At 40.3% G+C, this 24,331-nt stretch overlaps 3 protein-coding genes, 1 long non-coding RNA gene and 3 other non-coding genes across 9 annotated transcripts; 6 read left to right on the top strand and 1 right to left on the bottom strand.

Annotated features, from left to right (window-relative positions):
- On the top strand, positions 1 to 3,648 carry LOC135628175 (tRNA dimethylallyltransferase 9-like). Of its 2 annotated transcripts, XM_065134711.1 has the most exons (3): positions 1 to 174; positions 466 to 1,842; positions 2,585 to 3,648. In XM_065134711.1, the coding sequence occupies exons 1-2, from the start codon at positions 159 to 161 to the stop codon at positions 1,839 to 1,841; spliced, it is 1,392 nt and encodes a 463-aa protein (XP_064990783.1). In that variant the 5' UTR covers positions 1 to 158; the 3' UTR covers position 1,842; positions 2,585 to 3,648. The 2 variants fall into 2 exon arrangements, with proteins under 2 accessions (XP_064990783.1, XP_064990785.1); XM_065134713.1 differs by lacking the exon at positions 2,585 to 3,648 and having other exon boundaries at positions 400 to 2,173.
- LOC103980897 (pentatricopeptide repeat-containing protein At1g31430-like) lies at positions 2,336 to 4,609 on the bottom strand. Its single transcript, XM_009397423.3, has one exon. It carries the CDS (start codon positions 4,361 to 4,363, stop codon positions 2,504 to 2,506), a length of 1,860 nt encoding a protein of 619 aa, XP_009395698.2. The 5' UTR covers positions 4,364 to 4,609; the 3' UTR covers positions 2,336 to 2,503.
- Positions 4,610 to 6,958: 2,349 nt separating this feature from the next.
- Positions 6,959 to 7,030, top strand: TRNAC-GCA (transfer RNA cysteine (anticodon GCA)). Its single transcript has one exon. It is a non-coding gene; the product is annotated as a tRNA-Cys (tRNA).
- A 4,489-nt stretch (positions 7,031 to 11,519) lies between these two features.
- On the top strand, positions 11,520 to 19,204 carry LOC135629333 (uncharacterized). The gene is made up of 3 exons (XR_010493199.1): positions 11,520 to 11,675; positions 11,893 to 12,255; positions 16,818 to 19,204. It is a non-coding gene; the product is annotated as an uncharacterized LOC135629333 (long non-coding RNA).
- On the top strand, positions 14,296 to 14,367 carry TRNAC-GCA (transfer RNA cysteine (anticodon GCA)). Its single transcript has one exon. It is a non-coding gene; the product is annotated as a tRNA-Cys (tRNA).
- On the top strand, positions 14,505 to 14,576 carry TRNAC-GCA (transfer RNA cysteine (anticodon GCA)). The gene has a single exon. It is a non-coding gene; the product is annotated as a tRNA-Cys (tRNA).
- A 1,494-nt stretch (positions 19,205 to 20,698) lies between the features above and the next one.
- Positions 20,699 to 23,002, top strand: LOC135629332 (uncharacterized). 2 transcript variants are annotated; one of them, XM_065136539.1, is made up of 2 exons: positions 20,699 to 21,788; positions 22,984 to 23,002. In XM_065136539.1, exon 1 carries the CDS (start codon positions 20,950 to 20,952, stop codon positions 21,697 to 21,699), a length of 750 nt encoding a protein of 249 aa, XP_064992611.1. In that variant the 5' UTR covers positions 20,699 to 20,949; the 3' UTR covers positions 21,700 to 21,788; positions 22,984 to 23,002. The 2 variants fall into 2 exon arrangements, with proteins under 2 accessions (XP_064992611.1, XP_064992612.1); XM_065136540.1 differs by lacking the exon at positions 22,984 to 23,002 and adding an exon at positions 22,667 to 22,840.
- The last annotated feature ends 1,329 nt before the right edge of the window (positions 23,003 to 24,331 follow it).

The raw sequence follows: 24,331 nt of genomic DNA, 5'->3' as shown, positions 1-24,331 counted from the left end.
TTGACACCGTTGATGTCGAGTCGGTGTTGGGTTCGTAATTTTGCTGCGACGTGCATCACCCTTTTGGAGCGCTCTTCTTCGCTTCTCCGCTTCGCCGCCTGGCTTACGGATAGGGTTGGGTTCCCAAAACCCTACCGCGCGGTACCGGAGAAGGCGATATGATCCGACGAATAGGTGCGCACCAAGAGTTCGATGAAATGCCTGTCCATCGAACCTCTTCCTTTTTATTTCCTGTTCCCTCTCGCCGGAGGGTGACCTATCTTTAGGCTTTTTCTTATGGATGGACCTCCCTCTCCTCTTCTAACATGCCACGAGTCCCTTTTTACGGTTGAATTTTTGATGCAATTTCTCATATTTCTTTGATTTGAAGTTGGTAATATGATAGTGTCTGATGTGCAGACCACCCTTCGGTGCTCAATGGTGTGAAAAGATTTCCTGTCTAATATACTGTAGACGTTCTTCCAGTTACAAGAACGAGATTCGGGTTGCCTTCGCCGGGCACGAGGCCGGCATCGAGCTTGCAGATGAATATTCCTCTCTGTTCACCTCCGAGACTAACCCCGACGGCTCGGTTCCCACCGTCGAACACATTGAGGGCTACTTGCTCCGTCTCCGGTTCGACGAAGAAGAACAGAGTCATCGTGATATCCGGGCCCACAGGAGCGGGAAAGAGTAGGCTCGCATTAGAGCTAGCGAAGGCGCTCGATGGGGAGATCGTTAGCGCTGATTCCGTGCAAGTGTACCGTGGACTTGATGTCGGATCGGCCAAGCCTTCTACGTGGGACAGAAACGAAGTGCCTCATCACTTGATCGACATCTTGCAACCCTCGGACGATTACTCTGCCGGGCAGTTCTTTGAGGATGCCAGGAGAGCAACCGAGGACGTTGTAGGAAGAGGCCGGGTCCCAATCGTTGCCGGAGGGACTGGACTCTATCTAAGATGGTACATATATGGAAAGCCAGACGTTCCAAAGGCGTCGTTCGAGATTGCGCACGAAGTATGTGCAGAGCTCATGGAATTGCAGAACAGTAAGCAGTGGGATGCAGCTGTGGATTTAGTGGTCAAGGCCGGTGATCCAAATGCTCGGTTTCTGCCCATGAATAACTGGTATCGGTTGCGGCGTAGTCTCGAGATCATCAGGTGCTCTGGATTGCCTCCTTCAGCTTTCAGCGTGCCGTATGATTCATTTCGCCAGCATCTTGATTCGAGAGCATCGCACACCTCGGTCGTCGAACACCTACCTGATGCAAACAGCTCCCTGAACACTGCAAAGGACCTGGATTACAGCTTCATTTGCTTCTTCCTTACGGGCCCGAGAATTGATCTGTATAGGTCGATCGACTTGAGGTGCGAAGACATGCTCATGGAAACCGAAGGGCTTCTCTCAGAAGCCTCGTGGCTGCTTGACATTGGCCTTCATCCGAACATGAATTCTGCGACTCGAGCAATTGGGTACAGGCAAGCCATGGAGTACCTGCTGAGCTGTAGGGAACAAGGAGGAAGAAGCACTCCCGAAGAGTTCCGTGCATTCTTATCCGAATTCCAAAAAGCATCTCGAAATTTTGCAAAGAGGCAGATCACATGGTTTCGGAATGAGCTTATCTATTACTGGCTTGATGCCTCGAGACCATTCGAAGAAGTCATCGATTTCATTTGTGATGCGTACCATGATCAAACGGGGAGATTGGTGGTGCCCGAGTCGCTTAAAATGAAGAAACACACCAATGGGCGACAGGAAACCTACGAGTTGAAGTCCTATCGAGCACAAGTTAAGCTGTTTAGCCGCGATCAAGATTGTGATCATGTTATGAATTGGATCAGAAGCACCCAGTGTCGATAAGGTACGAGTTTATGAGAAATTGATAAGTCAGTGTTTTCGCCTTTCTGTCAGAGTATGTGAGTTATCTTGTCAATTGAATTTTGTCAACCAGTTAGAAAATGCATGCCGGAATGACTTTGTTAGTGTGATTAATGAGGTTCTTATGCTTTAGTAGTAGTGTGGTAGTGATGTCCAATATATTTCTCATTTACTCACTGCCATCTCTATAAACCTACTGTTCTGCATCTAAATGCTGCAGAATGAATGTGGTCACACACTCCAAATTCCTCCAAGAACTTGTAGCATAATTTATTGTGAAGTGAATTCAAGAGCAAAGAGTCTCCTTTGTGCCATTTTTGCCTGTTATTTAAGGATATGATTAAGTTGCCTTTTCATGGAAAAAGAAATTGAATAAACTGAGGAAAATTCTTGAGCTCAGTTCTTCTTCTTTCATCTTCTCATGTATAACCTCATGCATTTTTGACTTCCTTGTAGCCAGAAACTTGGATAAATTAGGATGTTCTAAAACAAAAAAGGAACAAAAGACAGATCAGTTAAAAAGGATTTGGCTGACAACATGTTGTGCTATTCTATAAATAAAACAGGAAAATAGATCACAAGATAGCATAGCTTTGGTTTAATACCAGAAAAACTACTATTCTGTGCATTCAACCAAACAGTTATCATGCATTTATGTGGAGATCTATTGCATGTAGTGCACCATAAATCTCTCTCATGCTCCGGTGCCAATTTACTCCTACCAGGAATTCGTGGACGGTCCCATCCAGCTCGAACCAACTCCATCCTGGGCGGTTCTTGACGCCTCTCCCCTTCATCACCCTTCGGATCTCCACCACTTCCCTCCATTTGTTCTCAGAAGCATACATACTTGATAACTGCACATAAGCTCCGGTGTGGCAAGGATCCAACTCGAGCATCTTTCCTGCAACGACGTCTGCAAGCTCTGCGTAGCCATGGCTTTTGCAAGAACTCAGTAGAGCTCCCCAAGTTGCCACGTCTGGTTCGATATGGGAAGCAGCTCTAACAAGATCACATGCTTCGGGAACATGCCCGGCTCTTCCCAGCAGATGAACCATGCACGATAAGTGCTCGGTGCGAGGAGTAATCCCATAGGATTCGGTCATCTTATCGAAGAAGTCTCTTCCTTCTTCGATCCATCCAGCATACGCACAAGCCGATAAAATTGCAACGAAGGTGGTGCTACTTGGCCTTGTGCCATCCTTGGACATCTCCGAGAAGAGCTCGAGGCATTCGGCTGCTTTCCCGTGAATGGCCAATCCCATCAGCATCACATTCCATGAGACCTGGCTCTTGTGCACCATCCTCGCGAACAGAGAACGAGCCGTATCTAAACAGCCACACTTGGCGTACATATCCACAAGCACAGTGCTCAAGACGGTGTCATGGCAGAGCTTGCTCTCGTCCAAGCTCAGGTGTATTTGCCGCCCCAAGTGAAGAGCACCTAGATGAGCACAAGCGGTGACGGTGCCGGTAATAGCTGCTTCGTTGGTTGCTACACCGGCGTCGATCATCTCCTTGTACGTGCTCAAAGCCTGCTCGAAGCGATCGTTTTGCACGTACCCATTGATCAGTGAACTCCAGGACACTTCATTCTTGTTTGGTGTTTGATCGAACAGACTCCGTGCAGCCTCCATGTCGCCAGTCCTCGCCGACCCAGCAACCATGGAGTTCCAAGAAACCACATCTTTGTGGGGCATCTCATCGAACAATTTCCAAGCATCATCGATGCTCCCACACTTGCTGTACATGTCGATCAATGAATTGACCACATGAGTGTTGTCCTTCACCCCCCTCTTGCATGCTAATCCTTCCAGTATCCTACCCAAGCTCAGATCACCCAGCTGCGAACAAGCGGTGCATGCAGCCACAATGCTAATCCCGTCAGGCCTCACGTTTGCTTCCATCATTCGAGAGAACAGGTCGACAGCCTCCTTAGCACGGCCGCTACGAACGTAACCATTTATCAGCTCAGTCCAAGCAATTTGATCTCTGTCAGGCAATTCATCAAACACGTCGTGAGCAAATCCGACGGACCCACAAGCAGTATAGGCGTGGATCAACGAGTTCAGCACCAGAGTATCGGATCGAAAGCCGAATGCTATAGACTGAGCATGAACACCCATAACCAAACCAAGAGCTTCGAGATCGGGACATGCCTTGAGAACAAGGGAGAGGGTGACACCGTTGGGTTTGGCATCGCACCGTAACAGCTGCTTGTAAAGGGCTAATAAGACCGTGCCCGGGGAATTCGCTCGGGAATGGGATCTTAGAAGCTCATTACATATCTGGAGGACTGCGTTCGACGCATGTCTGTTCTGGGAGAGCCCCTTGGTGATTACAAGGGCATGGATTTGGCTGAGATGAGCAACTTGGGTGCAGGCTTCGAGCAAGGGAACGCACGGCTTGGCAAGGGACAGGCATCGGGCCAGTGACTTGGACATTGGCATCACCATAAGCTGGCGATCAGGATTCGAGCTATATACTGGTAAGATCACGTACATCAGCTCTCTTCAGATCATACATTGCGTCGGAGGAGGTAATAGAAGCCGAAGGGAAGGCAGCCATGAAGATGGAGTTCATGACGTCCCGGTACTTCTTCCCTGCGAGGCCGCGGTCCATGACTGCAAGAGTCCAAGGTATCATCGCCATGCCCCTCTCTCTCTCTCTCTCTCTCTCTCTCTCTCTCTCTCTCTCTGCTGCGTTCTGACGGGGAATGCAATGGGAGGCGGGTTGCCACCGTTCAAGGCCCAAAAAAGTGAATTAAAGCTCGATGATGTCAATGTCGCTCAGAACACACACTGTCGTGTTGCGGTTCGACTCCACGATATCGCGACGAGTGGACTCGGGCCGCCACAACAATTCACTCCGACTTGAACCGGTACTAAGAGCCACAAAACCGCCCGCCAAAAGCAACAACCCGCGAGGGCTTCCCATCAATTTCTACCAGACTACCACGACGGGCTTCTCCCGCCCCCGCCTTTCCCTTTCCCTTTCCCTTTCCCTCGCTCTGGCGTCCCGATCTCAGCCGCCTCATCCCCCTCCTATACTCCCCTCGTTGTCCTCCTCATCCGGCCGATCCCCTCCTCTCGCCTGCTGCGGCGGGATCGGTCGGAGCGAGTTCTCGACGGATGTGCTGGCGTGGGAACCTCATATATTGATCTCCTCCGTCGTCGAATGGGCTTCTCAGGTCTGTTCTTCTGCTGGACCGTTGCAGTTTTTCTCCTTTCTACGAATTGGTAGCGTTACATCAGAGTAATTACTTTATATATGGTACAAGAATCGCTAGTTTTTGGTGGTTGTGCTTAGGACGGATTGGATTCAAAGAAGTATGCACTGGATGTAAGATTCAAGACTTGGATCTTAACCAGACCAGTACTAATCGTTAGTCAATTGATAGATTGTTTTGTTTTGGGGCATCGAGTGGAGAATGGAAATTTTACCTGAAATTGGGCATGAAAATTCCCATTGTTCCCAGGACATTCAAGGTGCTTCAAGATTATCCAAACACCAGTTCTCATCTCTTGTAGAATATTATAATTTATTATTATGAGTAAGGATGTAGAGTTTGAGATGGATTTATCAAGACATAAGACAGATTTTTATTCCAGGTTTTCTCTAGGGACAAAAAGGACTTGAATTGGTAGCCATGTGATTTTATCTATTGGAAACACAATTGATAGTATTATTCTTGGTTCTGTTATGACCATGTTCAGCCTGAAACTGGATGGTATTCTTGGTATCATGTAATCTATCTTCTAGTATTGGGATTCTAAGTCTTGCTTTCCTGAATCTTCTACCATTGAATCTGCTGAGACATGTATCGCTGAACTCTTCTTCGATCCTCATCATAGGAAGATCTTATAGAAATACATCTAGGTATCTGATTGTTACTCATCAAAGGATATTTTTCTGAAAGTAACATAAGGAAGTGCTGCATTTACAACATCATGAGACTTTGATTCTTCATCTGACAAAAGGGACAATATAAGCTATCTTTACAATTATTCTTATTTTTGAATTAGCCATTTATGAGATTAGGGTTCAAAAATAATGCGTAATGTGCATGCAGTGCCCTCCCTTGGGTCAGATTCAGCTGGATATGTAGGAAGCTTGGATGTTGATCTATTAAGTTACTGAGTTCTCAGATTTGGACAAGATTTTTCTAGTGGGAGATTGTATAGCATCGATATAGAAGTTCAAATCAAGTTGTAAAAATGACAGAAGATGTTATGATGGACTAGAAATCCTATAGCAGACGAATGATAGAACTGTGTCGTCCTAATAGTTCTACAGCAAAAAAGAGTATAGAAGTTATTTGCACTTAAAACTTTTATCATTTGAAACAAAAATGATTTAGTGAAGTATGCACAGTAATTATTTGGGAGTTCACATGAAGATGTAAAATTGACATCATCTCTTCGGGTAGACCAGAAATCCTTCAATAAACTTATCAGTGGAACTCTGTCAGCCTAATAAAATAATGTCCATTAACCAAAAAATGTCAAGTATCTTAAAGTTATTTACACTGAAAAATATAAATCTTTTTAATAGTCATAGATTAACAAGTTCTTCCTATTAATTAATAATTAGGATCTTGTCCATTTGCAAACATGAAAAATGCATCTGATTTATATAAGAAAATAGGATGATTATTTTAAATTGGATTATGAAAGATGACATATTTTGTCAAAACCTCCAAATCTATACTTTGTTGATCTTAAATCAGTCCATAATCCACAACTTAAACATATTGCATGGCTAGAAGAAAAAGTAAAATTAGCCCACTGAGAATTCATAGCATTAGTTAAATTATAAAAACATACCGTTGGTTGGGATACTTATCCAACTTATTTTACAGATTGATCTGATTTACTATGCTAGAGATGTTTGTCGTCTACACTTTCTCCCGTAACATGTATAAAATGAGAACAAGAACCTTGCAACTTAGCTCTTTGTGATGGAAAATTATACGATTGATGTTTATGTACTTAAATGTTTAACATATTTCTTTCAACATATTTCTTTCAAGTTCATGGGTGCTTAAAATTGTAGCTCTTGTTTATGAAATAAAAAATTAGTTAAAATTAAATCAAAATGGGTCCATAGCTCAGTGGTAGAGCATTTGACTGCAGATCAAGAGGTCACCGGTTCGAACCCGGTTGGGCCCTATAAATTTTGTCATTTATAATATTTTCTGGTTGTTTGATTTCAATATTATCAACTGTTTTATGAAATACAAATTCTGGTCTATTAATGTCATTTGGGCATTAAAATGTTGGCCTATGATCCTTAAAAATTCTTAATCAATATTATCAACTTGACATTATAATGTTTTGTATTATAATGATGAGAAATCTTTGATGGCAATATATAACTTATTTTTATCGTGAATGAGATATGTTAAGTAGAGTATGAAGATGGTATCATTATGTTTGTTAACTTCTATCTAATGTAAGATTATAAGACCTATTATGTTTGTTAAATAAAAATTCAATGTTGTCCTAATCCATCAAATATGTGGCACCAATTTTTCAAGTTTGAGTTTATTATGTTTTTTAACATGATTGAAAAAAAAATGATTTGTATGAAGTTTTTGACTGTCATTAATTTTTTTTCTATAGTTATATTATGACAATCTAAGAAATCTTGATGATTGTGTAGAATGTTGATACCTATTCGAAGGAATGAAATGCTGATCTAACTTCACTCGGTCCGATATATTGGCAGATCTATGGTTCTGTTATAATAAGATTACCAAATTCAATAGTTCCATATGTTACGTTATACGAACAACTTTCTGACATAGCCATCCTCAAATAGAGACAGTACTTCGCTAACTTTTTGACATAGCCATCCTCAAATAGAGACAGTACTTCGCTAACTTACAGTACTTCGCTGAAATAGTACTCGAAATAAAGAGCTGTTCACAGTTATAATGAAATGACAAGGGTTTCTGAATCAAATGCTGCGTCAATGGCTTAGGTTGAGACATCAACGTTGCTTATTACTTTAGTAGATGGCTTTTTTTATTTTGTGCATGTTGGAGACATGGTCAGTTCAAAATATTTTTAATGGGTTAGCGATTGCTTGCCGTTTTATTCTAGTCATCAAATCATTATCCTTATCCTATACAGCTCCTAATCCGAGTAAGTACTTTAATTAGGCGGCTTGTCAGCCACACAATGTGATTAGTTTCATGATTAAACCATGCATGATTTTATTAAGATCAAATTAGTTATATGTTCAAGCATGTAAATTACTTTTTTGTTTTTTTACTTTGTTGTTCATCAGATATATCTAATAGGCAATAAGTAGCACGGAGAGTAACAAAGCTGTTGACTTACTTTAGGATTTAAAAAAAGGTTCTTGTTAGTTAATTATGCCACAATGATGTGCTTGCTGGTTGGTGAAATTTTTGCCATACTGTACGAAGATTTGATAAATGTTATGGCTAAACCATGTCATTTGGATGCTAGTTCATGATTAGTGCAACTGATGCAGTTTGCTCAAGTCAGTATATCTCACTCACAATCTTTGATGCATGAGGCATTAGACAATGCAAATAAGCAAGTCACAATCTGCTCCCTGCTGTATCAATGGTTTCATCATTGTCCTAAAAAATGTCATCATGACTGCACAGAAAATAGCTACATAGCTGTTTAGTGAAATTCGAATCATGTTCAATTAGGTGTCAATTGTTTTTGAATTCTAGTGCCTGTTTGTTGATGATGCAACCATATGATAATGGTTAGGAAGAAGCATCCCCCACCTGCTGTATAAGATTGCAGTCGATATAAGATAGATGTGTAGGTGGAAGGATCAATGTTTCTAAACGATCGAAGTTTTTGGCTTTTGTAGTTTGGTATGGGCTATATATATTACATGTGGGGTTTGTCAGACAACTACAATAGCTAAGTGCAATCGAAATATTATATTACTGCTCCACTTGTGAAAGGCCATGCATATTATTGATCATTCTCAGACTCCATCTAAATCACCATAGAAATGAAGCTTATTAATCTTGCATTCTCCTTTTTATCTTTTTAGTTCACAGAAATTATTTTATTCCCGGAGTATTCTCTTCTTTTTTTTTTAATTTATTTATTTTTAATACTCTTGCTCCATTATAAACTACAACAACAAATCATAATGTTCCAACAATTCCAAGTCAATTACATGTTTTTTTTTTATTGAACATTTCGCAAGGCAATATATACATTGAATACCGAATTGAAGGTAAAATTACATTTCGCAATTACATTATATGCTCTTTTTTTGTTTTTCTGTAAGTATATCCATTTTGTTTCATGATTTATCTATCTCTTCCATCGTGCTATGCTGTTTCAAGATGTGTAAAGATATTTGATTGGCGTCTTCAAGATCTGTGCACCTCAGATCGATTGAATTCTTTTGCACCTCGTCGCACGTCAGACAATCCTACAAAAAGAATTTGGCTGACGACATGTGCTATTCTATAAATACAACAGGAAAATAGATCACAAGCTAGCATAGACAAAGCAAAATATATAATTCCAGAGACAAATTATATATTATCTTCGTTTAATACCAGAAAAGCTATTCTGTGCGTTCAACCAAAACAGTTATCATGCATTTATGAGGAGATCTATCGCATGTAGTGCACCATAAATCTCTCTCAGTCTCGGGTGCCAATTCACTCTCACCAGCAATTCATGTAGTGCACCATAAAGCTCAACCCCAATAAAATATTAGGATAGAAATACAGATGAAATAATATTCTTATTTTCTTACGATTTGATGATATTTGAATAACTAATCTAATTGAGTGATCGGAAAATCTCTACCTCAAAATCCGTATAAATACTTATCATCTCAATAAATAAAATTCATCTCTATTATAATATATTTCTCAATTTTTGATGGTATCGGAGCTCCTCTTACCTCAAGTAAAACATCCCTGTCCTCATTATTTGACGACAATAATCACTCTTCTCTGTTGATTGTCGTTGCTCGATTTCCTCCTCTTGCCTTAAGCTTCAATTCATCACAGAGTTTTCTTGTTTCCTTAATGGTTCTCGTAGACCTGCACCAAAATTGTTGATCTGCTGTTGTCACTGTAGCAACAACGACATCCTCTCCTTAGAGAACTACTCCTCTCTCTTTCTCCTCATTGATTGTTGCTCGAGCGGAGGAGCGCTCCCCCTTCCTCCTCACCCACTACCTAGCGCTCTCTAACCCAAGCGCTTCCCTTTTCTCCTCATCGACCATCGAGCGTTCTCTGCCTTGAGCGCTCCCTCTTTGCTTCATTGCGGTCGCTCGGTAACTTCCAGACAACTAGAGGCTTGTCGCCTCCTCTCGACCTCCTCGTCCTCGGGGGTGCACAACATCGCCAACTATGGTCGTCCTTTTGCCTACCACCTTCCTCATAAGCTGGCAAGGAACACCAGCCATCGTTGTTGCTATTTTACTGATAGACATCATTGTGGTTGCCCCTCTGCCCTCTCTCACACCCGCATGTCTATTAGTAGACCTCTCATCCAATTTCTCGAATGTGCGATCTTCCTCGGTCATGTAAGTTCAAATAGTGGAGATCAAGATAAGCAGCAACCTCCCCTCTTTTATAGTTTGATCTATCGAATTGGTTCATACTCTCAACATGTCTTCCTCATCTATAACTAACGACTATGGAGATAATGAAGACATCATCATTGGTGATGGTAACAGAATCTCTATTACTCACACTAGTTCTACAAATACTTAATTTAAACACTAATATAATAACACTCCCTGATGTTCTATATACTTCATATTAAAAGAAACCTCATTTCTATTTCTTAATTTTATAAATAAAATAATATTTTTATTAAATTTTTTCTTGAGTCATTTTTTGTAAAGGATTTGAGCGACATCCTTGGTCCAAGGCTAGAACAAAAACAATACTTACGAGTGACCGTCAACTTTACAAATCATCATGCCAACCACTCTTACTTCCAATCGATATGCGGTATGGTCGTCTTGATCATCAATTAGTCTCTATTCAACACCAACAATTTTCTCGTGATTCTCTTTCAGCTTTCAAATCAAATGGAATTATGACTTATTGCGATACTTTTATACGGGAGAACAGGTCCATAGACTTCTACGAACGTAACCATTTATCAGCTCAGTCAAAGCAAATTGATCTCTGTCAGGAAATTCATCAAACACGCCGTGAGCAAATCTTACGGACCCACAAGCAGTATAAGCGTGGATCAACGAGTTCAGCACCAGAGTATCGGATCGAAAGCCGAATGCTAGAGACTGCGGAAGAACATCCATTACCAAACCAATAGCTTTGAGATCGGGACATGCCTTGAGAACAAGGGAGAGGGTGACACCGTTGGGTTTGGCATCGCACCATAACAGCTGCTTGCAAAGCGCTAATAAGACCGTGCCTGGGGAATTCGCTCGGGAATGGGATCTTAGAAGCTTATTACACATCTGGAGGAGGACAGCGTTCGGCGCATGTCGGTTCTGGGAGAGCCCCTTGGTGATTTCAAGGGCATGAATTTTGCTGAGATGAGCCACTTGGGTGCAGGCTTCGAGCAAGGGAATGCACGGCTTGGCAAGGGACAGACATCGGGCCAGTGACTTGGACATTGGCATCACCATAAGCTGGCGATCAGGATTCGAGCTATGTAATGGTAAGATCACGTACATCAACTCTCATCAGATCATACATTTCGTCGGAGGAGGTAACGGAAGCCGAAGGGAAGGCAGCCATGAAGATGGAGTTCATGACGCCCCGGTGATTCTTCCCTGCGAGGCCGCGGTCCATGACTGCAAGAGTCCAAGGTATCATCGCCATGCCTCTCTCTCTCTCTCTCTCTGTGTGTTCTGCGTTCTGACGGGGAATGCAATGGGAGGCGGGTTGCCACCGTTCATGGCCCCAAAAGCTGGTGGTCATCCATCGACGAAGACGATGATGGAGCCACAGAATGCAGAACTAAAAAATTCAATGTGCGATAAAAGCTCGATGATGTCAATGTGGCTTATAAAACATACTGTCCAGTTGCGGTGCGACTCCACAATGTCGCGACGAGTGGACTCGGACTGCCACAGCAACTCACTCCGAGTTGAACCGGTACTAAGAGCCACAAAACCGCCCGCCAAAAGCAACAAACCGCGAGGGCTCGCCATCGATTTCTACCAGACTACCGCGACGGGTTTCTCCCGCCCCCCCTTCCCCTTTCCCTCCTCCTAGCTCTGGCGTCTCGATCTCAGCCGCCTCCGGTACCCCTCGTTGTCCTCCTCATCCGGCGGCTCCCCTCCTCTCGCCTGCTGCGGCGGGATCGGCCGAAGCGAGTTCTCGACCGGTGTGCTGTCTTGGGAACCTCATATATTGATCTCCTCCGTCGTCGAATGGGCTTCTCAGGTCTGTTCTTCTGCTGGACCGTTCAGTTTTTCTCCTTTCTACGAATTGGTAGCGTTACATAGGAGTAATTACTTTCTATATGGTACAAGAATCGCTAGTTTTTGGTGGTTGTGCTTAGGACGGATTAGATTCAAAGAAGTATTCACTTGATGTAAGATTCAAGACTTGGATCTTAACCAGACCAGTACTAATAGTTATTCAATTGATAGATTGTTTTGTTTTGGGGCATCGAGTGGAGAATGGAAATTTAACCTGAAATTGGGCATGAAAATTCCCATCGTTCCCACGACATTCAAGGTGCTTCAAGATTATCCAAACACCAGTTCTCATCTCTTGTAGAATATTATAATTTATTATTATGAGTAAGGATGTAGAGTTTGAGATGGATTTATCGAGACATAAGACCGATTTTTGTTGCAGGTTTTTGCTAGGGACAAAAAGGACTTGAATTGGTAGCCCTGTGATTTTATCTATTGGAAACACAATTGATAGTATTATTCTTGGTTCTGTTATGACCATGTTCAGCCTGACACTGGATGGTATTCTTGGTATCATGTAATCTATCTTGTAGTAATGGGATTCGAAGTCTTGCTTTCCTGAATCTTCTACCATTGAATCTGCTGAGACATGTACCGCCGAACTCTTCTTCGATCCTCATCATAGGAAGATCTTATAGAAAGACATCTAAGTATCTGATTATTACTCATCAAAGGATCTTTTTCTTAAAGTAACATGCGGAAGTGATGCGTTTACAAGATCATGAGACGATAGTTTTCATCAGACAAAAGGGGCAATACAAGATATCTATACAATTATTCTTGTTTTTGAATTAGCCATTTATGAGATTAGGGTTAAAAAATGATGGGTAATGTCCATGCAGTGTCCTCCTTTGCGTTAGATTTAGCCAGATATGTAGGAAACTTGAATGTTGATCTAAGAAATACAACCAGATATCTGATTGTTACTCATCAAAGGATCTTTTTCTGAAAGTAACATGAGGAAGTGCTGCATTTACAAGATCATGAGACGACAGTTCTTCATCAGACAAAAGGGATAATATATAGATATCTTTACAATTATTCTTGTTTTATTATTAGCCATTTATGAGATTAGGATTCAAAAATGATGCGTAATGTGCATGCAGTGCCTTCGTTTGGGTTAGATTCTGTTGGATATATAGGAAGCTTGGATGTTGATCTATTAAGTTATCGAGTTCTCATATTTGGACAAGATTTTTCTAGTGAGAGATTATATAGCATTGATATAGAAGTCCAAATCAAGTTGGAAAAATGACAAGATGTTATGTCGAAGTATGTACAGTAATTATTTGGGAGTTCACATGAAGATGTAAAATTGACATAATCTCGTCGGGTAGACTAGAAATCCTTTAGTAGACTTATCAGTGGAACTCTGTCAGCCTAATACAATAATATGTCCTTTAGCCAAAAAATGCTAAGTATATTAAAGCTATTTGCACCGAAAAAAATAAATCTTTTTAATAGACGTAGATTGACAAATTCTTCCTATTAATTAATAATTTGGATGTTGTCCATTCTCAAACATGAAAATCTATCTGACTTATATAAGAAAACAGGATGATTATTTTAAATTGGATTATGAAAGATGGTTTATTTTGTCAAAATCTCTAAATCTGTGCTTTCTTGATCTTAAATTTGTCCATAATCTGTAACTTGAACATGTAGCATTACTAGAAGTATAAGTAGAATTAGCCCATTGAGAATTCAAAGCGTTGGTTAAATTACAATAACATACTGTTGGTTTGGACAGTTATCCAACTTATTTTACAGGTTGATCTGATTTACTATGCTAGATATGTCTGTCGTCCACACTTTCTCCCATAACATGCATAAAATGAGAACAGGAACCTTCCAACTTAGCTATTTATGATGGAAGATTATGCGATTGATGTTTTTGTGTTTATTGGTGCTTAAATGTTAACATATTTCTTTCAAGTTCACCGAAGCTTAAAATTTTAGCTCATGTTGTTGAAACAAAAATCAGTTAAAATTAAATCAAAACGGGTCCATAGCTCAGTGGTAGAGCATTTGACTGCAGATCAAGAGGTCACCGGTTCGAACCCGGTTGGGCCCTGTATATTTTTCGTTTATAATATTTTCTGGTTGTTTGCTTTCAATATTATAAACTGTCTCGTGATTTATAATTTTTGTTCTAACAATGTCATTTGGGTATTAAAATGTTATTTATGATCCTTAATATTAAATCAAAATGGGTCCATAGCTCAGTGGTAGAGCATTTGACTGCAGATCAAGAGGTCACCGGTTCGAACCCGGTTGGGCCCTATAAAGTTTTTCATTTATAATATTTTCTGGTTGTTTGCTTTCAATATTATCAACTGTTTCATGATCTACAAATTTTAGCCTACTAATGTCATTTGGGCATTAAAATGTTGGTCTATGATCCTTAAAAAATCTAAATCGGTATTATCGACGTGACATTATAATGTTTTGTATTATAATCATGAGTAATCTCTGATAACAATAGATAACTTTATAATGTTTTGTATTATAATCATGAGTAATATCCTATAACAATAGACAACTTGTTTTATCGTACATGAGATATCAACATTATAATTTTTTGTATTATAATCATGAGTAATTTTTTATAATAATAGGTAATTTACTTTTATCGTATATGAGATCTCCGTTAAATAGAGTATGATGATAGTACTATTATGTTTGTTAACTTCTATCTACTGTAAGACTTATTATGTTTGTTAAATAAAAATTAAATCTTGTCCTAATCCATCTAATGTGTGGCACCAATTTTTCAAGTTTAAGTTTATTATGTTTTTTGACATGATTTAAAAAAAAAAGGTTTGTATGAAGTTTTTGACTGTCTTTAATTTTTTTCCAAGAAATCTTGATGAATTTGTAGAATGTTGATACCTATTCCAAGCAATGAAATGCTGATCTAACTTCATTTGGCTGGATTTATTGGTAGATCTATGGTTCTGTTATATTAAGATTAGCAAAGACAATAGTTCCAGATGTCACGTTATATGAGCAAATTTCTGACATAGCAATCTTCAACTAGAGACAGTACTTCACTGAAATAGTATTCGAAATAAAGAGCTGTTCACTGTTATAATGAAATGACAAGGGTTTCTGAATCAAATGCTGCATGAATGCCATAGGTTGAGACATCAACGTTGCTTGTTACTTTAGTAGATGGCTTTGTTTATTTTGTGCATGTTGGAGACATGGTCAGTTCAAGATATTTTTAATGGGCTAGCAACAAATGTCTTGATTGCTAGCAGTTTTATTCTAGTAGCAAAATCTGTGCTGTCATATTTTAGATATCGAATCATTATCCTTATCCTATACAGCTCCTAATCCGAGTAATTACTTTAATTAGGCGGCTTGTCAGCCACACAATGTGATTAGTTTCATGATTAAGCCATGCATGATTTTATTAAGATCAAATTAGTTATATGTTCAAGCATGTAAATTACTTTTTTGTTTTTTACTTTGTTGTTCATCAGATATATCTAATAGGCAATAAGTAGCATGGAGAGTGACAAAGCTGTTGACTTACTTTAGGATTTAAAAAAAGGTTCTTGTTAGTTAATTATGCCACAATGATGGGCTTGCTGGTTGGTGTAATTTTTGCCATACTGTACGAAGATTTGATAAATGTTATGGCTAAACCATGTCATTTGGATGCTAGTTCATGATTAGTGCAACTGATGCAGTTTGTTCAAGTCAATATATCTCACTCACAATCTTTGATGCATGAGGCATTAGACAATGCAAATAAGCAAGTCACAATCTGCTCCCTGTTGTATCAATGGTTTCATCATTGTCCTATAAAATGTCATCATGACTGCACAGAAAATAGCTACATAGCTGTTTAGTGAAATTCGAATCATGTTTATGAATTCTAGTGCCTGTTTGTTGATGATGCAACCATATGATAATGGTTAGGAAGAAGCATCCCCCACCTGCTGTATGAGAGTCAGTATTTAGAGCACAAAGATTTTAGGCAATATAAGATAGATGTGTAGGTGGAAGGATCAATGTTTCTAAGTGATTGAAGTTTTTGGCTTTTGTAGTTAGGTATGAGCTATATATTACAAGTGGGGTTTATCAGACAACTACAATAGCTAAGTGCAATTGAAATATTATATTACTGCTCCAGTTGTGAAAGGCCATGCATATTATTGATTATTCTCAGACTCCATCTAAACAGCTATAGAAATGAAGCTTATTGCTCTTTCATTGTCCTCTATCTTTTTAGTTCACATAAATTATTATTTTGTTCTTGGAGTATTCCTTTTTTTTTAATTTATTTATTTTTGTACTCTTGCTCCATTCATTATAAACCACCACAACAAATCATAATGTTCCAACAATTTCAAGTCAATTACTTGGTTTGTTTGTTTGTTTTTTTTTGTATTGAACATTTCTCAAGGCAATATCCTTCTTTAAATAGTACATTGAATGTCGAATTGAAGGTGAATTTGCATGAAAAAATATACCCTTGTGTGTTTAATTTACACTTGTATGCTTTTTTTGTAGGTGTATCAATTTCATATCATGATTTATCTATCTCCTCCATCGTGCTATGCTGCTTCGAGATGCGCAAAAACATTTTGATTGGCGCCTTCAAGATCTGTGCACGTCAAATCCTTTGGTCCCTCAGACAATCCTACAAGAAAGAAATCACAGCAAATGTGCAGAATAATAAGAGATTCATGATTCCCAAACATGCGACCTCAGAAATCCTTTGATCTATCCGAGAAACATTCGAGTAGAGAGTTGGATTTGGGTGCAGACACATCAAATCAGACAGGTTCAGATTCGAACATCTACTCATTACAGATATCGATATCTATTTTTGACTCGTCTGAATCGAAACCAGATATGTTTTGATGGGATTTGAGACCGATTGAGATTCAACTTTACATTGGATTTGACGAACCGATCAACTTTGGCTACCTTTCATCGGTTCACTTCAGATAGTACAAACAGGCGACCCGTTCAACATCAGAGGCATGAATGGGGCCCGTACGTAGACCAATTCCAACCATGACAACTCCAAACACCGAGTGGGTTGCCTCTGCATCAACTCTCACCTACCGTCCTGGATGATAGGTTCACTGATCCACTCCATCGGTCCCGTTCTTTCACAGAGATGTCCATGTCACTCATCTTCCATCAACATCAAACAAGAACCCTCTCCAGGTATGCGACCTGTCTCTACATTCTTACATTTAAAAGTTAATACTTGTTAATATTTGAATCGACTAGTAGAGCATCAGAACGATGCATATCGGGAATGAATTTTTTTGCAGGTCAATAGTATTTTTAATCTCTTAACATGTCACTTTTTTTTTCATCTTATTCGTAAAGATAAAAGTCAGACTACAGTTAGTTTGATTTAATCACAGCGTTAGCAAACTTGTTACCATGTGGAGAATATCATTACATAAGTATGAATAAAATAAATAAATATCATTGAATATTTTAATCCTCAATCATACCGTAAATTTTCATCTCACAAGGAAATATCTTCTGCACCTTCTACCTAACACTTTTCTACACCAAGGCGAAGGAAAAAAAAAAAAAAGTGTTAGTGTCTCTTTATATTTGTGATCGGGGAGTCAACACGATAAGGCTCGACTCCATATGCATAGGGTCGACTGGTCCGACACTCGGGCAGTGGAGATGGGTGTCAGTCTTCACATGCCTCGTCACGTGTTTATCGGATCTTTGCACACAGGTTGGGATCGGGAGATTTCTCGACCCGATCCGACCCTTCCAAAGATTAAGTTAGTTTTTTTTCCCTTTTCTCCCTTCGGTGCTGGTCAGAGGGTGAGTTTTTATATTTACGTGCAGAGCCAATCGTACTTGGTCCATTAATGTCTGTCGACTACTGGGGTGGTCGACCCATACTTCCCACGTAGGTGTCGATCGACCCGTATGGATTGGTATCGTGCGGTGTCGCCCCAAGCTTTTCGGAGTGGCCACGTACCTTATGACATTGTCCCGAGTTTTTCGGAGCGACATCGTACGGGTCAACATCGAGCGACGTCGCCTCGGATTTTTTGGGGTGGCATCGTACCATGCGTGACTTTGTACAGTATTGCGGGGATCTGAATCCGGCATGTTGTGCTGATGCGATCTGCCACCTCAGCTCTGTGCGACGCCCGGTGATGATGTGGCTGCAAGCCGCTGCCTAGGAGTGTGCGTCGCCTGTATATGCCCTATCAAAAAGAAAGTTGGAGGAGAATAGAGCCAATGGGTGTCATCATCAGCCCATTGGAGTTGCCACCTTGGTGCAAAAGCAAGATAAAGTGGTGAGCGAGGGTTGATTGTTTTCATGTGGGTTGTTTTCGTTGCACTGGTTGTTTTCATTAGGGTTACAAGTGTCGTTTTCGACTTTCAAGTGCCTTCATGGAGGGTGCAGAAGCTTCTAGTGGCTTATATTTTGTCTAGTGCTTGGAAGACCATATAAACTGTACTGTCGACTCACAAGTGTGCAAATTAGAAGTGTGTTTTTAGGATAATTATAGCACAAGGATGATTGCATATCCTGATTGAAGCTGATCGCATGAAGCTTCTTTAAATCCTTAACGATAAGTGAGGAAAGAAGAATTCAAACCCAAAAAAACCCATATAATGATTTATCAAATTCTTTATCATCTAAGTTGCTCAACATCTTCTAGGGTTTGTAACTTTTTTTTAAACTACTGATTTTTTTAGCATTATACATATTAGGGTTTGTCCTTGACCTTGGGTTGTGTTGTCTCTTAAACATGGTTAATCTTCTTTTGAGTTATATCTAAGGTGATGGCAGCCTTCTTGTCCTCCTCTCCCACTACTGAGTCAATGTGAGTTAGAGACATTTTAGGATCAATATGGGTAGGTTTAGAATATATTAAGTTTATTAAGTTATTTCTCTGTGATGGCAGCCTTCTTTTGAGTTATTTCTCTAATTTATTAAGTTTTGGTATGTTTAATATATATATATATATATATATATATATATATATATATATATATATATATATATATATATATATATATTCTTTTTGTTGACTGGGGAATCTTCTTTTTAACCTATTGTTGACCAGGTCATGTAGTTGGTGAAAGGAAGGGGTCAAGTCTCACATATATAACATATGTGATATATGTTTAACATATAGTCAACCTTTTCTCCACTCTTTGTCCTTCAGGACCATCCACCAACTGAGAGAAGCAATGGGAAGTGTAGTAGTCAACAATAATGTTTTGGCTTCATGGCATGCATTGGTTGACTCGAAGTCTTGGATAGCCACTACCACAATGATTTGAACTTAGAATCTCTTTATTTAAGTGAAGAAGGATAGTAACATGTAGACTTTAATGAAGTATCGGTTGTATATAATAATAATTATGGATCCCCAAAGAAACTCTTCATGTGAGAGTAGGTGTTGGTATATGGATCATTAACTCTCCTACCTCCAAATTTATTCTTTCTAAATAGTGCTCCTCTTGTATGCTGACTCATTAACATGTTTCTTGAACAACACTGATCCTATTATAGTTATGACAAAAACACTATCCCCCCCCCCCTCTCTCTCTCTCTCTCTCCAAAATGATTTGGTTTGTAAGTCAATGCCAGCAAACTTTTCTCATCGAGGAGCCCTTTGTGTTACACTTCAATAAGATCATTAGTTGGAATGATGTTGATAGAGTAGGTCCTACCTTGTGATATCCTTTCATCATATATGGATTCAAATTTGTTTGATGCATCTTTGATGATTTCAAGTGGCATGGTAGTCCTAATTCGTGAGGATTGGATACCAACTCTTTTGTCAGTCAGTGATATCCATATTCCTTGTTCTTATTTGTAAATGAATAATATATTTCTTTTCTGATGATCTATCGACACTCACAACCTTTCCTTGCAATCAGAGACAAAAAAAAATAATTAAAATTGATAACCTAGAAGTAAAATTTGATATTAATATGGATGATTTCTAACTTGTATTGGGGACAAAAAGTTTGTGATGCATGTGAAGAATCACACCACCTTGATGACCAAGAAACACTTTTTGATCCGCCGTACCTGACCTCGTGTCGTTTTTGTCCCGCCGAGGACACTATTGGTTCGATTCTGTAGGGCCCAACAGAAACCACGACCACTGGGAACCCATCCTTTCCTGTTTGCTACATCTGGCGACTCACCGCATCCGCCGCCAAAGCGGCGGAATTTAACTGTATCCCTTTTACTTTTTTTTTTTTGCTTTTTAGCTTTTATTAACGCTTTGCCGAAAATTTATCAACCCTCCATCGTCCATCCAACGGCTGATGTGCGTGGAGGCCCGTTAAGTCATTTCACATGCTGTAATCTTTTCCTTCGCACGACAATTAAAGCAACAATGAATGACATTTCGTACAGTGTAATTAGGTCAAATCACGAGAAACAGAAGTCATTTGGCCGGAAATTAACTCCGCCCTCCTCTGTCTCTCTCTCCCTCCGCCATAAATAGCCTACAGTTTCCACTTCGAATTCGAACCCACGCCTTCTGCCTCCCCCGCATCGCAGAGAAAGCTCGAGGGTTGCCATGGCGTCGCACTCCTAATCGCAGCTCTCCTGCTCTTGGATTTTGGGTCTTTCTCTGGTTCGAGGTGTTCCTTCCTTCTTGTAAGATTGTTTGCAGAGATGGCGGCCACGAAATGGAGTTCGCAGACCAGCGGCTACGAGACAGCGATTTGGGCCACCAAAATCGCTTTTTGCTTCCTCGGCGTCGTCTCTTGCGGCGCCGCCGCCAGGGCTGCTGTCCCCGCCGCCGCTGAAGCCCTGTCCTCCGCCCTCCCGGGCTTTTGCGCCTCCCTCCGCTCCTGGCTCGCGCCGCCGTACCTCCTCATCGCCGTCCATTTCATTATCCTCGCCATCTGGAAGCTCTCCGATCAGATGCAGCACCGCGAGCAATGGGCGGTGGAGGAGAGGACGGCGGAGCCCGGGAGTCCCAGAAGGTTCAAGGCTTTCGAGCCCGCGCCTACTGCTGGCCTTCTCCGGGGGCCCTCGCCGGGTATCTTGCCGCCTCCGACGACCATGGCGACTCCAGCACCGGATCCCGATGAGCGCTCGCCGTCCGAAGCATCGTGCCTCACGGCGGAGTCCGGCGAGAGGTCCACGGCTTCGTCGGCGCTTGCGAGCAAGAGGAGCGTCGAACCGGAGTCCCAGAGCAGCATGACGACAGTGGAAGAGGAGGACGAGGCGGTGGCGGTGGCGGAGACAGAGATCGAGTCGACGGATGCCGCGAGGAAAATGATCGGGGAGCAGTCGCCTCCACCGCCACAGCCACCGGCGGCGTCCGCGAGCCACGACGAGTTGAACCGGCGATTCGACGATTTCATCAAGAAGAACCGGGAGCAGATCCGGCTTCTCAGTAGCCGGCGGTGGCAGTAGAAGATGGAAAAGGCAAATGCACGTCAACTGATCTCCATCTCCTCCATCATCTTCTTAATAGCTCTTTAAAACCCTTCCAATACTAAAAGGTAATTGCTGTACGACAGTCTCCAAAACTACTTAACATCCGTCCTCTTGTGACTGCTGCTTTATGTTACCTGAATTCAGTCATCTCATTCATGGCTCTCAATCTCTTTCGACTCTCCTGTCTGCATTCTTTCTTCGTCTTTGGATTTCAAGTTTCGTCTTCCTTGAGGATTGCAGGATCTGTTCTTGCGTTGGTGTTTGTGTGGATTTGCTTACTATTTGATCGAGGAGATCATACTAACTCTTGTGTTCAACAACAACCTTTTGCTACATTCTCATTTCCAGTATAATCTACTCCAACAGAAGCCACATTTTGGGGAAATTTCTCCATATGAAATCGAACAAAATGAGACCAAAATATATGATAGATGATGATGATGATGTCCTTAGATCTTCATGCTTTGTCTTTTGTCAGACATGCTTTTCCTGCTTCCTGCACTCTGTGACACACTTTTCAGTACAAGCAGTTGCTGCTTGCTAGAAATATGAATCACCACTCCTCTTCATGTGTGTATTTACATATTAGTATGAAGAACTTAACTGCTCTTCCAATCATTTAAGAAGCAACAGACTGAATCAGAGAAGGTTTCACATGATATCATGCAAAAGCATTTAATTTGTTACCTCCTTCCAGCCATAGGGATTCTTTTGCTGTATTTAATGTATAAACAGATATATTATTCTCTTTTTTTCTTCAGAAAGAATATATATATATATATATATATATATATATATATATATATATATATATATATAAAGTCAAAGAGTCATCAGACAGATCTATTATTCTTTTAAGAACTTGATTACTTGCCTAAAAATATACAGCCAACACTTGATATAGGTTGCTGATGTAGTCCCAAACTTTATTATGTGTATGCAGATGCTAACTTGAGAAAAGATGAGAACTCACATTGTCTGATCTCATCAAAATGGCTGTCCACTATGCTACTATGTTTGTGTGAGGATAAAAGGATCATTGTTAACCTTATCCCCATCATTTCCTGTAATGTCAAATTTGTTAGAATCATAAAACCTCAGTTTTTGTGATTGTTTATGCGCTAATTCTTTAATTCTTTTCCTATGTTTTTATTCAAGATCAGAGAATTCAGTTTTAATAACCTGTTACTGCAAGAATTGGTTTGTTGAGGATCCACATCAGTTTTGCTCACAGGAACAGCTCCATGTCAATATTTGCAGCCTTTCTTCACTCAGTTGTCTCTGACCATGGTCCTGGGGTGGTTAGAACTCATCTATCATGGCATTGACTGTGACCATTCACTATTTCAGCAAGGGAAGAAATATGTCTCTATCATAAAGAAACACAACAGGGACTTCAGAATTTAATGGATTAGGATGATCCACTCATTTCATATATTACTATGCTCTTCTTGCAAGAAGAAAGACATTTCTTACTTCTAAGAGTCCTGAAACTTCTTGTGTTCTTGTACAAACCAAGAGGTCATTTCATGAATTGTCTGGTCATCTGTGCCTATCAAAGTCCCAGTCTTGATTCAAGGTGACAATGACAGGTTCACTTTATGCAAACTTCTCTTTGACTTAAGAGAAACTTGTAATGATCCCCACAAGGAAGAGCACATCATTTAAGATTTTGACTTTTTGCAGGTCTGCAATGCATGGCTGATTTAAAATGCTTGTGTCATTGATTGAATCACAACCATAATACTTGTTGGTTATAAACATTCTTAATCTCTACACTTTTTGCTATTCTCTTCATCAAATAGTAACTGGCCCTGTTAACAGTGAGCTATATATTATAAATGGCCGGTGCAAATCCTAAACCAGTGTTTCAGGACATCAAACTATCAGCAGATTAGTGTGAAAGAAACCAGAATTTGTGGCATATGACACAAGCTAGCATTGGAAGAGATAATACCTTTGTGGTCTCTCAGCAAGGTTGATGGTGAGTCTAGGAAATCTTCAATTGGAAGAACTGAAAGGCCAATAGCTCTGAGCATGCAAAAGATAACAGCATTCAATCAATCGATTAATCTAATCAATAACTTGTCATCAGTCTTGGACAAGTTGGTTTCCAAGTCCAGCAGAGAAAGATCCAGCTTTGTGTGTGTGTTGATGGTGGCCTGTCACACTCCTTGAGAGGATCTCCTTTGGACACTGCTGGTGTCCACTGCCATCTATACATGTAGTTTGGTAGAACATGAACTGTCAAACAAACTCAAGGAGGAATGGAGAAGAAGAAAGCTGAGGCTGTGGTCCATGGTAGGTTCAATTTGGATCATCTTGCCTAGAAAATAATTATTATTATATGATGTCACAGGAAAGATCTGAAAGTTATTAAATACAATAAGAGAATATTTAATTGCTCTCAATTGAAATGCTTGTAAATAACTATTGCAAACAGAAATAAATATTGGGAGATCACCTACAAAGTTAATTGCTCTCATTGAAGAAAAGCCTCCGAAATGGAATTCATCAAAGCTTGTCGTTCCAAACATGAGAGTTCAACTACAAATGAAATGAATTCTTGAAATATGATTGAACAGGTCAAGTGGAACAATCAACTGCA

The sequence above is a fragment of the Musa acuminata genome, chromosome BXJ3-1 (genome assembly GCF_036884655.1).
Source record: "Musa acuminata AAA Group cultivar baxijiao chromosome BXJ3-1, Cavendish_Baxijiao_AAA, whole genome shotgun sequence".
NCBI classification, from domain to species: domain Eukaryota; kingdom Viridiplantae; phylum Streptophyta; class Magnoliopsida; order Zingiberales; family Musaceae; genus Musa; species Musa acuminata.
This window is presented reverse-complemented; position numbering and strand designations above follow the sequence as displayed.